The sequence below is a fragment of the Indicator indicator genome, chromosome 22 (assembly GCF_027791375.1).
Source record: "Indicator indicator isolate 239-I01 chromosome 22, UM_Iind_1.1, whole genome shotgun sequence".
NCBI lineage: Eukaryota > Metazoa > Chordata > Aves > Piciformes > Indicatoridae > Indicator > Indicator indicator.
In genome coordinates this window covers 12,301,035-12,314,495 of record NC_072031.1, presented here as the reverse complement: position 1 = coordinate 12,314,495, position 13,461 = coordinate 12,301,035, and the positions used below count along the sequence as shown (strand labels likewise).

At 42.8% G+C, this 13,461-nt stretch overlaps 1 protein-coding gene across 1 annotated transcript in view; it reads left to right on the top strand.

Moving 5' to 3' along the window:
• Positions 1-13,461, top strand: part of MAD1L1 (mitotic arrest deficient 1 like 1) — a 384,158-nt gene that overhangs the window by 180,860 nt on the left and 189,837 nt on the right. Inside the window, exon 12 of the mRNA XM_054391055.1 lies at positions 9,603-9,659. Coding sequence (XP_054247030.1) covers positions 9,603-9,659 — 57 coding nt within the window. The remainder of the gene's footprint in view (positions 1-9,602; positions 9,660-13,461) is intronic.

Genomic DNA, 13,461 nt, shown 5'->3' with positions numbered 1-13,461 from the left:
GCTGACTCATTGGGCTGAAATTAGAAGGGCTTTTTTAGGTAGAGATGTAATTCCACCATTTTTTTTTCCTGATGAATGGATAAGAGTGAACATTTTTGTTGGCTAATTTACAGACTTCTTCAACTAAATGTTTATTCTTTCCCTCCAGCTATCAAACCTAATTGGAGGGAGAGAACCTATATCCAGGGAGGTGGTACTGGAAAAAAATGCTAGAAAGAAGTAGGAGAAAACTTGACAATTTGGTAGAGTCAGAGGGTGTCACATTGCTACCACTTTTAGTTTTTGAGATTCCCTCTTTCTGGGTTTGGTGAGTGCTAAAGCTTGCTTTTATCAAGACAGGGGTTTTGGAGCCTGAACTCATTCTACTGATAATCTAAAGGAGAAAAAATATAAATCCATTTTTCTGAAGTTAAGATTTTGCCACAAGATTAAGGCAGTGCACAAACATTTGCTCCCCCCTTGCCCAGCCAAATTTAGGATTACATCTAATAGCAAGAGATTCTGTTCCCATTAGTTATTGTGTCTTCTGCTGCTTCCCAGTTCACGCAGGGTTAATGTAACCTAAAAAAACCCAAACATTTTGCTTACTGGATCCCAAAATCGCTTATAGTACAAGTTTTCAGATCACATAAATAGTGATGAATAACCAGATTCCCAGAGGCACTACATTCATTTCAGAATCTGGTGCTAGTATGCCTTCATTTCAACTTTAGAGATTTGATCAGCACAGCAAAATTAATTGTCTTTAGTGTCCTCCAAATGATTTGTATTCCTTTCCCTTTTGCTGTTTCCCTGTGGAATGAGCTGATACTCTTCTATTGTTTTCTAGTTGCACTGACATATTAATAATCTATTTTACTTCTGGCATGAGATTTGTGGTCATCCCTCAACAGACAGATTTTATGCCAGGTTATCTTTTCCTGCTGTTGGGTAAAAATTGTGCTAAGGGAGCAGCAAAAGAGAAGGGACTCCCTGCTACAACTGCACACTGAGCTGCTTTTCTGAGGGAGGACTATTTCTGAGCCCACAAGGAGAATGTTAGTAGCAGAGGCTTCTCTGATGGGTGTTCCAGTGATGGGGAATGACTCCTTTGGAGAGTCCATGAGCATCTGGCAGTCACTCGTGTGTGTCTGGGAGATGCTGGACTGGCCAACTGTGTAATGCTCGAAGCAGTTGGCTTGGCAGAGTTTCATCAGTCAGGCTGCCCTTTGCTGTTGAGGAAGCAGCTGCAAACTCACATTTTTTTTGTTTGGCACAGTATTCTCTCCCTAGGGGCTGCAGCACCATTTGATTAGGATGGAGAGAAGGAGACCTATCACAAAAGTGTATTATTCCCAGCAGAGCTGTGATAATGTTTTGGTCTCTGTGCTCTGTCTTAGCAAGGTGTGGATTGAAAATCTCAAGGAAAACAGGAGGAGAGAGGAGTCACTCAGCTGTTGCCTCAGTCTGGCCTCAACCACAGCTGCAGTTCAGAGTAAAACAACAAATGCTTGCTATTGTTTTGAGATGTTTTTGCAAATCTGATGCTTTTTTGTCACCTGAAAAATTTGGTAACACCTGAGCCCCTTATTTTCCTACCTACTTGCACCTACCAGCTTTCTTTGTAAGTGTTTCAGTCTGGCATAGGGGAATTGTCCCATCTCCAGGGGCTCATCCTTTCCTGAATATAATGTTCTGCATTTGCCCATCTCCCAGTTTGCTTTGGTACTGTGTTCCTTACCTCACAGCATCTGCCTGGGTGATTATGCAAATAGTGTAAATGGAATAGATTTGGAGAAGCTGAGAGTCTTTCTCCAAGTTTTACATTTTCTTGCAGTTGTGAAGGTCACCTTTGCTTGGAGGATCAGGGAGATAAGCTACCACCACCTCTGAATGTGGTGGTGCTCAAGTTCTGCTCTTAGTATGATGCTTAATCTGCTTACTGCCCAAGTGGTGTGGCCCATCAGGTGCATTTTGTGTCAATAGTGGTACCTTGTGCTCAGAGATCACCTTCAGTCAAAGACTATGGTTTTACAGAGTGAGTATTATCTTTACATTAGAAAGAGAGAAAAAAAGGGAATTTCAGAGTTTAGTATTTTGCCCTGGATCCCCCAGCAATTGAGAGGTAGGTAGAGTGGGAACAAAAGCCAGGTCTCTGCTGCAGAACTTTGCAGCTTGTTTTAAGCTAGGTCAAGTGAGTTGCCAGGAATAAGGATGCAGGCAATTTCTGCCTGAAATCTTATCTTCCTCCTATCAGTTGTTCCAGTGACTTTATATACAACCCTTTCTCATGACCTAACCAGTGGGAGTTTTGGGGTAATTTCATGATAATGAGCTTACTGTCAAGAATTCTTGATGTTACCAAGTGTGTCTCTTAAAAGAGACAAGAGAAAAGGAGAGATTGGTCTGTCCTTGAGGCTTAAGAGCCAAGAGGAAGGCTTAGTTATTAGCTCTTTGTCCAGGAAATCTCTATAGTGTGTTGACAGGAGCCCACATCCTGCAGATGTTTTCCCTGTGTCTTCAGTAATTATAACAGTGACTTCAGCAATTTTTCTATTTGCAGCATCCTTTTTCTTTTGTTGTTTTAGCACCCAGGAACCCCCGCTTGTTTCGTCCCTCGTTTTGGTAGTCAGCTGCTTTTTGTCTCTCACTTGGGGGCGGCATTTCCCTGCTGCTCGTCAAGCCCAGTGCAAAAGTGGCTGTCGAAGAAGGAGCAGCACTTGCTTTTTTTTTTTTTGATTAAAAACACCATTCACTAATCTGCACAAAACTGTAGCCTTCAGTCCCACGAGGCCCTAGCTCTCAGGTGCCCAGAAGAATGGATCCCTGGAGATATGGGACATCGTGCTTACAGGCATTCTGTTTTCCTGTCTTTCCTGTACTTGCTTGGGATAAAGTTAAGGAGGAGTGAATTCCAGGGAAAACCACATACACTGTGGTCTGAGACACATGCTTCTGATGCATATCCACTTAGTATAAATTATGTCAGTAAGTCATGGTCTCTGTTTTGCCCATTGCAGCTTTTCTGCTAGTCAGTGTTGCTTCACTGTACGCACATTTCTGAAATGCATTCAGAAGTTGTTGGGGAATTTTCCTTTTCACCTTTGCTTCAGACCTGCCACCTCCAATCCAGCTGCTGGAAGATAACATGATGCTTTTGATGCTTTTGAGACAGCAACAGAGTTTCTTTGGATGTGCATTTGGTTTTGTAACGAGAAAAACTTTCCTGAGAGCAACAGAATTAAATCTGTAAAGCAGCAAGGAAATGATTTAGCAGCGCCTGGTACTAAACTGTCCTCCTGATTGTGATCTCAACTGATGCAATTTTCTGAAAGATCAGCAATTTCAGCTGCAGGGGCGTCCAAATATTTGCAATTAGGAATGACCATTTATCCCAGTGTAATTTTTGCTTCAGAGATGCTGAAACAATCCTGTGCTGCTACCAGTCTGCAGTAATGGTGTGCTAATGGACTGGAGGCAGAAGGTAGAGGCTAGCATGATAGAAATGGATAAATTGGAAGTATAAACAGGCAAATGCATGCATTAACTGTTGAAAGCTGAATCCCATGGGTGAGATTTCAGATTGAACACCTAATGAAAATTTCATTTCACTTCTCACAATATTTTAAAATGCAGGATCACAGTGTGCAAATAAACTGAAGTCTAACTGCGAGTGTCTTGATGAGTTACTTCTGTCTCTGTCTCAATCTCTGCCACCCCCAGAAGTAAGCTGTCTGTGGCTTCTGTGAAATCAAAGTTTTCCCTACAATCTTATAAAAATAACTTTGTGTGCAAGATAATTAGTGACTGCAACCTTCTCTTCAAAGTGTTCTCATGGTATTTCTCTGTTGTTCCATGTAGCTCATCAGCGTGCAGCATAGAGCTATATTGGGTTAGATTTGATTGAATTCGAAGTGTTACAATCAGTGCTTTCATTACCAGAACTGTCCTGGGAGTGCACCATGGTTTTGGTATTTCAGCTGTAGCTTTGATGCATCCTATTTTCCTTCTGACTCCTGATAGGAGAAACTTCTTTACAGTGAGGGTGACAGAGCACTGGAACAGGCTCCCCAGGGGGGTTGTGGAGTCTCCTTCTCTGGAGACTTTCAAAACCCACCTGGATGCGTTCCTGTGAGGACTATCCTAAGTGATCCTGCTCTGGCAGGAGGGTTGGACCTGATGATCTCTTGAGGTCCCTTCCAACCTCTGAGATACTGTGATACTGTCAATGTTGTGCTTTTTTCCCCCCTTCTTCCCTAGTTTGTGGCATCAGGTAAGATATGCTGGCTTGGACTTTGTTAGAGGTCACATCACACTTTAACCACACGTTAAGGCTATCTAGCTTAAGCCAAGAAGCTTCATCTCCTGTGAAATTACCCAGGGAATGCTGGAGAGCCAGCACAAGGAAGCTGAAACGATTTGGCATGTTAGAACATACAAGATTCCATATTGCCCTGATTGGTGGCTGATATAGCCTTGTAAATTTAAATTGTTTCTTAACTTTCTCAAAGAGGAGAGGCAAGAATTTATCTCAGACTTTAATTAATTTGAGATAGCTATTAACTAACATTATACCTGAATTTGCCAAGCACCACGCTTGACTTGAATTTGCATACAACTGTTGCATATAAAATACTGCTGAGGGTGTCTTGGGCTTTGATGTGCTGTACAAATGCCACCTTTTGCAGCTGTGGTACAGCTCTGCCAGGCTGCACCTCCTCCTCCTCCCCTCCTATGGGGTGGTGCTGTCCTTCCAACAAGTGGTCTTCCTACTGGGGACCTGCAGGGAGGATTTATAGCTGTGAAAGCACAACTCCAGAACAGGCAGCTATGTCTATTCACAGATATTTCACCCTAATGAGGAAGAATAAAAATTGCTCTTTTCAATTTGAGGTGGAGAGTGTGCTGCTTGTTTCTCTCCCTTGTAAAGTGCCTCCATTGTATTAATGTGACTGTTAAGGTAATCATGTTTTTTGATGAAAGCATAAGACTAAAATGATGTTTCCAAATGAAGGTTGTTTTGATTTATTCCCTGTATGCAGCATGCATAATTCTGCTTCCCTAACTCTTTGAAGCAAGCTTTAATTTTATGGCTTTGGCTGCTGCTGCTCCTGTGCTACACCTATGAGCAATTTAATGTCCAGCATCCAGGAGTAAATTAATGCAGGCCCACAAAGAGAGCGCTTCGATTTGCTAATTGCTTGTAGAGTGGAGGCTATTGTTGTGCAGAGGAAGACTGTTCATTAGGGATTGAGTAGCTAATATTTTCCTACAAGCCATTCTCACATTTGAGCCACTTGCCTCTCAGTCAGGGCAGTCAGCTCACGTTCAGCCCCCAGAGAAGAGTCGTGGGGCTGTTGATGGCAGTTGGTGTTAACACCTGCCTCGTAACCACCAGATTGCTTTAATTTCATTCATTAAATCCTCCTCCTCCAGCGTTGTCAGTGAAGGCTGACTTTTGGAAGGTGTAGAAGAGGAATTTTTGATGTGAGGAAGCAAGCTAAACAATTCAGAAATGTCTCCTTGGGAGCCGAATCGGTTCCTCTCCTTGGAAACCATTCCTGCTCCTCCTTCAGCTGCAGTATCCCAGTGAGGCCAGAGCACAGGTTATCTTTCCCTTCCTGCCACTCTCTTTTGAGGATGACAGTAGCACTGACAGTAGATTAGACTGTGTTGTCATGTAAGATTAATGTTGTGAATTGACAAACCTGTTTTTTGAAGGCTTAACATAATTGACTGAATACTTGAGAGGATTTCCCCCCCCCCGCTTTGCTATTTGATTTTCCTTTACCTGCTTGTGCTGCCCTCAGTGAGCAAATTGGACTTTATGTGCATTTGTAAATCTGATTCTTAATATCTGTTTGCTCATCAGATTTCTTAATGCTTGAGTTCAGTGATCCATGGGAATTTAACATGTGTATTAAGTAATGAGAATTTCCTTGGACCTTTAAGTTAACTCTGGTGCATGGTCTGAAAATTCAGCACACAAATCTGTCCCACTGAGAGGTTCCTGAAATACCAGGGTGAATGTGGTCAGTCAAAAAGCCTCTAAACCAGACCTGAGCTACCTGTAAGCAGGACATTGCTCTTCCCAGTGTGAAGTTCTGAGATGGGACTGGCAAACTATTGCAGCATCTGCTGCAGATAACCCTCACATGCCTGCTGGTGCAGGGGTCAAGGACTCTGTGTGCTGTCTCCTTCCTAACCACCCTGAATGCCTCAGGTTCATCGCTTGTGCTTTTGGTGGCTGCAGGTGACCAGAGATGATTGTTCTGAGAAATCCAACAGCTCTGTCCTGAACAGGTGAATTCCAAGAACCCATATATTTCTCCACTATTTCTTTCCTGGTAACGGCCCAGCACTGGGTGCAGGGGCTCAGCATGCTGGCAGGCTCTGGTCCAGGGCTGTGGTGGCTGGCAGCTCCTCTAAAGCACTCTGATTAAGTGAGATGTGGGGATAAGTTCAAAGCCTAATTTCTTCTTCAATAATTAAAAATGTGTGCATCTGTCATGCTGCTTGGTGATTAGGTTTTATTTTCTTGTGGCCTAGAAGGAATATGGCAGTGAATCACTTTGCAAGCAGCTGTCCTCTAACAGCTGAGCTAGGTTCAATATTTGATTTAAGCTAATAAAAAGTCTGGGGTAGGGCTAATGTTTACAAACTGGATGTGATAAAGCATTCACATCTGTTTCACAGAGGAGGCACAGGGGATCCCACGAAGAGTTTGGGCCTTGTCTTGTGCTCCCACAGATGCCTGTGTACATGGGCATGGGCAGAGAAGAGGGGAAGTCTAGGGGGTCCCTGCTCCAGTCTGTGAGCACATTAGGCAGTGTCAGCTGTGCTGGGAAAGCCTCCTTTTTTTCCAGTTGTATCACTGCAACCTCTCACAATGCATTAAATATGTCCCTTTTGCTCTTCTGTGAGAGCTGTAGTCAACCCATACGTTTTAAAATCTTTTAATCTTCATAAATCATTTCTTGCAGCAATCTAGTAAGTTTAGTTGCTGGTCTCTGAATTCCCACTAGTTAGCTACTCTTTCCCTTTGAGATGAGCTGCCTAGAAATAAGTGCAATGAAGAAAATCTACTTTGTGATTGAATTCATATTTAATTGCTTCTCCAAATCATATTGATCTGCTGTTACAATGCTGCTGTTTGAACTTGCTGTCCAGGTTTGCCTCTTGGTCTCTGCTGGCATAGCAGTTTGAGTGGTTTGTCTTTGTTTCTTTTCCCCAAGCCATATTACATATATGGAATATTTCCTACCTGTATTTACAGTTTTTCCCATCCCTTTGTATTGTTTCTTCCCCATCTAAAAGTTTTTTTTTTCCTGAAGTCGGGTGTGTCAGAGCCTTTTCTATCTTTTTGTTTTTCCCCTGAATTGTGTCATGGTCTTGTACTTAAAAATGGTTTTATATCCATATAGTTAAACAGGTTCCTAGGGCACTGTTGTCTTGATATTAGAAAGAGAAACATTTCCACTGTGAAGGTGACCAAAGTTTGGCACAGGTTGCTCAGAGAAGTTTTGGAGGTCATCTCTTTGGAGATACTCACCAACCAAGAGCCCTGAGGATCTTCACACAGCTGACCCTGCTCTGGACAGGGGATTGAGTTGGCCTTTTCCAGTCTGTAATTCTATAACAGGGGGCTGAACAGAGCCCCGCAAATTCAGCAATGTTAGCTACTGTAAGCAAATATCTGATTGTGGTAGTAATTCTTAATGGATCTTAACATCTAGTTTAGAATAGAGCAGTGGGTCCCATCTACAAGCCATCTTTGTAAAGGTAAGGCTAATAAATGAACAGAAAAGTTGGGTTGGTTTTGCTCAGAAGTGCTCCTTTGTTACAGAAACACAGAATCAATAAGGTTGGAAAAGACCTCAAGGATCATCAAAGTCCAACCTGTCACCCAAGACCTCATGACTACTAAACCATGGCACCAAGTGCCACGTCCAATCCCCTCTTGAACACCTCCAGGGATGGTGACTCCACCACCTCCCTGGGCAGCACATTCCAATGGCCAACCACTCTCTCCATGAAGAACTTTCTCCTCACCTCAAGCCTAAACTTCCCTTGGCGCAGCTTGAGACTGTGTCCTCTTGTTCTGGTGCTGGTTGCCTGGGAGAAGAGACCAACCCCCACCTGGCTACAACCTCCCTTCAGGTAGTTGTAGACAGCAATGAGGTCTCCCCTGAGCCTTCTCTTCTCCAGGCTAAACAGTCCCAGCTCCTTCAGCCTCTCCTCGTGTTTTGCAAAGGTTATGCTGGCATCTCATAAATAACAGCTCCGAGGGCATTTCCTGATTTTTCTCCATGTGACGTTTTCCTGGTTCCATCCTGCTGCTGTAATTCCACCTGATTCAGTAGTAGCAGGGGAAAAAGTCTTTCCAAGGTGTCTGTAAATGTGTAGCTTCCTGATGCTTCAGCATCAAACTTGGTGATGATTTCATTTTTTCTTCTCACTTCCGTGGACAAGGACTCGGTGTTTGGTTGGGGCTGGCGTCTCCTGCCGTGTTTAATGAGTGCATTTCATTTCCCTGTGCCAGGTCCCAGGCTTGCATGAAAACCCTTTTCATCTTATTTGGGTGTCTGTTCCTTAAATAATGTCAGATCAGCCCAGGGCTGTAATTTTTTTAGTTTCCAGAGGTCTGGGGCCAGGGAAGTCTTGAACCGTTTGGTTGGTTGTTTGCAAAATTGAACTTCTGCTGTGCCAAATCCTACGACTGTAATTTTTTTTTGTTTTGTTTGCTGGTGTTTCAGTGCAGTTACCCTTCAAAGCTGAATGTTTTCCTTTTCATTGGAACAAACTGCTTGCTCTTTGTCTGTGGTTTGGATGTAGTACTCAAAAGACCCATTTCACGTGTGGCGAGAGATTGCTAGAGGGACTCTGGAGGGTTTTAATGACTGTCTGCTTGAGGTTGTGTGATTTAGTTTGTAGGAAACTTTTTTTGTAGTTTCTGACTTGTTTGTGTGCACTGTTTAAATTAGCTTCTCTGTCATTAGTTGTAACTATTTTTGAGGCTTTCTGCTTACCAGAGTAAGGCTGATTGCAGGCTAGCAAAGCTTTGTGAAATAAAAGGTGGGAAGTAATAACACTCAAGTAATGTATGTGGCTTGTCTTAACCATCTCCAAAGTACACATTTTGTTTAAAATCCTTTTCCAGGAAACTCTATGAAATCTCCTCCTCTGAGTCAAGTTTCCCCTTTCTCCCCTCATTATACAGGGATAACAGAAGATAATTCCACTCTGGTTTGAGATTCTTTACATTTCAAATTTCCTCTCAGAAAATTCTTTGTGTTCTTTCCAAAGAAATGGAGAGGAGGCACAGTCCTCTGGACAATGGGACTGAAATTTGGGACAGCTAATCCAGTGGATTTCCTCTCAGCAATAACCCTCTGCTTTCTTGTGTATGCAGACTGCAGGCTCTTTGGGACAGGATTGGCTCATGGAATGGGATGCTGCTAGGATATAAGAAGAGCAAAGCTTGTAATTCCTTTTCAGTGATGTGAAAATCATGTCCTTCTTTTGGCTTGTTTGTTTGTTTTGGTTGGGAGGGAGGAGTGCAGCCTTATTAAACAGCCCCAAGTATATCCTAGACTTCATTGTCTACCTTTTTTGTCTTGAAGGCTCAGCTGTCACAAGTTCTGGAAGAAGTGGGAACTCACAAGCAAAGAGCAGAGATGGTAAGTGTTCATCTTTTGGTTTCCTTTGAATTGTTTTACAGAGCAGCAACATATGCAAAGGTGAGTTCAGTTAAACTACAGATCAATTCCAAATATTGAAAAAGGAATGGCAAACATAAGCCTTGTACAAGTTTGTATCATTGCTAGTCTTGGCACTCTCTCTCTATCTACCTGGAGCAAGCATTGGATGAGATCTAGTGGCCTAGCTTCTTGTTTTTGGCAATATCCTTTCTCTTTGTTAGCAGTTCTAGATCAGAAGCAAGCATTTAATTTCATACTGAGTTAACTCCTTTCTTTGGAGGCCTTTGATTCAGTCTCAAGTGTGCAAAGGACAAGCAGATAAGATGCAACAGAATTACCACAAACTCTCTTTTTCTGTAGTATCTGTTAATTTTCTGCTGGGTTTGTCTGTTTTATTGGCAGTTCCCTCAAGGACCAAAAATAATAGAGGCCACAAAACCAGACAGCAGGGAGGTTTATGTGCAGTTTCATGACCATTGTAGATGATTCTTCATAATTGGGAACAAATGAGATACCAGCACTAAGCTGTTTTGTGAACTGATGTTTTTTTTGCTTATAGGCAAGTTGGGGGATTCCTGGAATATTTTCTAGTCACCATAAAAAAACCCAAACCTGAGCAGCATCCGAATGTAGAAACTCACTCTTTAGACATGTTTTACACTAGATTGATTTTGTTACTAGTGGAAAAATAGGCATGTGTCAATGACTGGTAAATAGGTGCTAACTCCAGTTCTGCTCTAAAACCCAAGTCACAAACAACAGTGCCAGCGTTAGAGGTTTTAGACTTGTGCTAAACTCTGAGGGGGCCAGTCTCTTTTCAGTGGTGCACAATAATAAGGCAAGAAACAACAGGTACAAGCTTGAGCATAGATTCTCCTCAATGTGAGGAGAAACTTCTTTACGGTGAGGTTGACAGCACTGGGACAGGCTGCACAGGGGGATTGTTGGAGTCTCCTTCTCTGGACACATTCAAAGCCTGTCTGGATCCATTCCTGTGCAGACTGCCCTGGGTGATCCTGCATTGGCAGGGGGTTGGACCCCATGATCTCTGGAGGTCCCTTCCTACCTCTGTTGTACTGTGATCCTGTGATGCTGTGAAGGGCAGAACTCTGCTGTGCTATTAATAGGCTACCATGCATCTGCTGCTTTCTTTTTTTTTTTTTTTTTTTTTTTTTAATTTGTACTCCTTGCTGTGTTTCAACATCAGATTTTCTATAATGAGAGTGTTAATTGATTCCCATTCTGGGGTGGTCTTACATTGAGGGCAAACAGTTTTGTATGCTCAGCCACTTTCTCTGGTGATGCAGGTCAGGACTGGTGTTTCCAAAGAAAACTGAATTAATCCTATTTGCCTTCTGATCTCATTACAGGCTGCCTTGTTACAGTTTGAAATTCTATACAATCAGTTTTGCATTGTGCTCACTGGACATATCAGGGGATAAGTTTACTGTTATGGTTTAAATGTCCTGATGTGTGGATTTTTGGATTTTAAAACATTTTCAAAGTTTTTCTTCTCTGGCTCGTTAAGCCTGGAGTTTTGAGTTATATGTTGTATTAAACAGGCTAGGAAAGAGCTGGAGAAAGTGGAACTTGCAATGTTTAAGCATTAATTGGTGTTGTGCATCATCCATCAGCAGAGGATAAAGCAGCAGTCAGTGTTCAGTGCCTATTCCCAAGGGTTGCTCAGTGGAAAACTGCAAGTCTTGTGATCTTCCAGTAAAGCTTACATCAATCTCCCATGAACAGGCTGCATTCTGTAGTGCTTCAGATGATGGGCTGCAGACTGGGAGGTGTGGGCTTTATTCAGCATATGGAATTGTGTTCTCTGGAAGAAAATTGATTCATACAGAGGAAGAGAGGAGAGATTGTTTTTCCCTTTTGAGGAGAGATGTGACAGTATAGTCCATCTTTTCACTGGAGGTAGATGGTTCTCCTCCGTCCCCAAGTGAAATCTCCCTGGTAGGGAAAGTTGTCACTTGTGTCTTCCACAGGGGGTACAGAGCTCTGTCCCATGTGGATGGGGCTCTTCCATTAGCTGCCTGCCAAAGGGCTCTGACACTTGTACCATCAGCCCCACTTTCCTCCTTGCCATCCAACAATTTGCATGTTTTTTTTCCTTCTCCCTCTCCAGACCAGTGTCTCACCTGGATGGCCTTCTTTTCAGACTCTCTTAAAGTTGATACTTCAGCAATTGTTTGCTTGATTTGGATTCCTGGCATCTTGCCTTCCTTTTCAGCCCTCTCCTCCCTCTTCACCCATGAGCCACTGCTTGTTTGTTTAAGTTAAACCTTCATGGCTCAGGGGGTGCAGAGGGGCTCGTCCTGCTCTGGTGCTGACAGATGTGGATATTGCTTTTCATCAGCCACTCTGCAAACAGGCTTATGGCCCTAAGTGAGATGGAATAAACACCTGACAGGTGCTATCATACAATCTGATGGGTCTTTGGGCTGCTTCTGGGATAAACCTCTGTGGAGGTGACATCTCTACTGCCACCCTGAAGAGTGTTAATGGCTTTGCCACCTTCCCCAGAGTGCTGGAAATGAAGCAATGTGCTCTGGGGCTAATGAACTAGCTGCCTGGATCTCACTGATGAGTTTGATAGGGATTCTTGTATGTGATGTGGAGCATCTTAGATGCCCTTGTAAATATTTTCTCAAAACCAGCAAAGACCAGGCACAAAAGAAGCTGTATAATTACCAGGGGAATTTTGGTCCTACTGATGAGTTTCACAATGCCACATTAAGAACTAACTGCTCTAAACAACTAGTACTTTGGTGTCCCTGTTCCATTGCTTATTAGTGAAACTTAAGCTTTTGGCCCAGATTTTCAAAACTGTTTGGGCATGTTGGATCCTACAGATCCCTGTGATCAGGTAACTCAGCTGCAGCTGCCTTGGAGATTCAAGCTCAAGGGCTTCCTGTCACTTTTGAGAAAGAAGATTTGCACTTTTAAGAATTTTACCCATTATTTATGGAAACAAAGAACACCTTTCAAAAGAGAAACTTGTAATTCCTTAGCATGGGGCCAGCTGTGCCATTGTTCCCTGGGGACAGGGAAGCTCTCACTCTGTTGAGAGGAGCACAAAGCTCTACCTAGCAGGACACTGCCTCTGAGGGATCCTTCCATCCTTCTTTACATAGTGATATTTAAAAGTAAAGTACTTGTGGGGTAAATCTGATGGGATCATAGTCTCATGAGGGAGGCAATGCATGCTCTGTGTCCTTGGGAGGAGGGAACCCTAGTTCAGGGAACTGTGGGGTTGTCTGTGGGGATAATATGAGACTAAGGGTGGTGTGTGCTAGAGGTGGTGCTAAGCTAGACCAGGGCATGAGATGTTGCTGGAAGAAACTGAGATGGACTTGCTGCACTAAACTGCCATGGAGTACTCCAGTGTGTGGTTTCATTGCTTGTCAGCTGAAGTGAGGTTACTACTGGAAGAACAAAAAAATAGAAAAGAAATTTAAACATCTTCAGCTAATTGCAGTTGACAAGACAAAGGCAGTCTGACTTTCCAGTATTAATTAGCAAACCCATACTAATTAGCTTGTATAAGCACAATTCATGCTTCTTTCCCTAAATGCAATTAATATTGCAACTGAAGATGTCTCTGGGCTGTGCTGCTGTATCATTAGCATACTTTGCCCTAATTAGACACGGCCAGTAGTGGCTGGAGAAATGAGTTTGTGATTACAACCATAAAAATTCCTCTAATATTTTATATCCTTCAGGGAACTTGAACCTAGAATTTATTTTCTGATTTAAGAATTACCTTTATCATTGT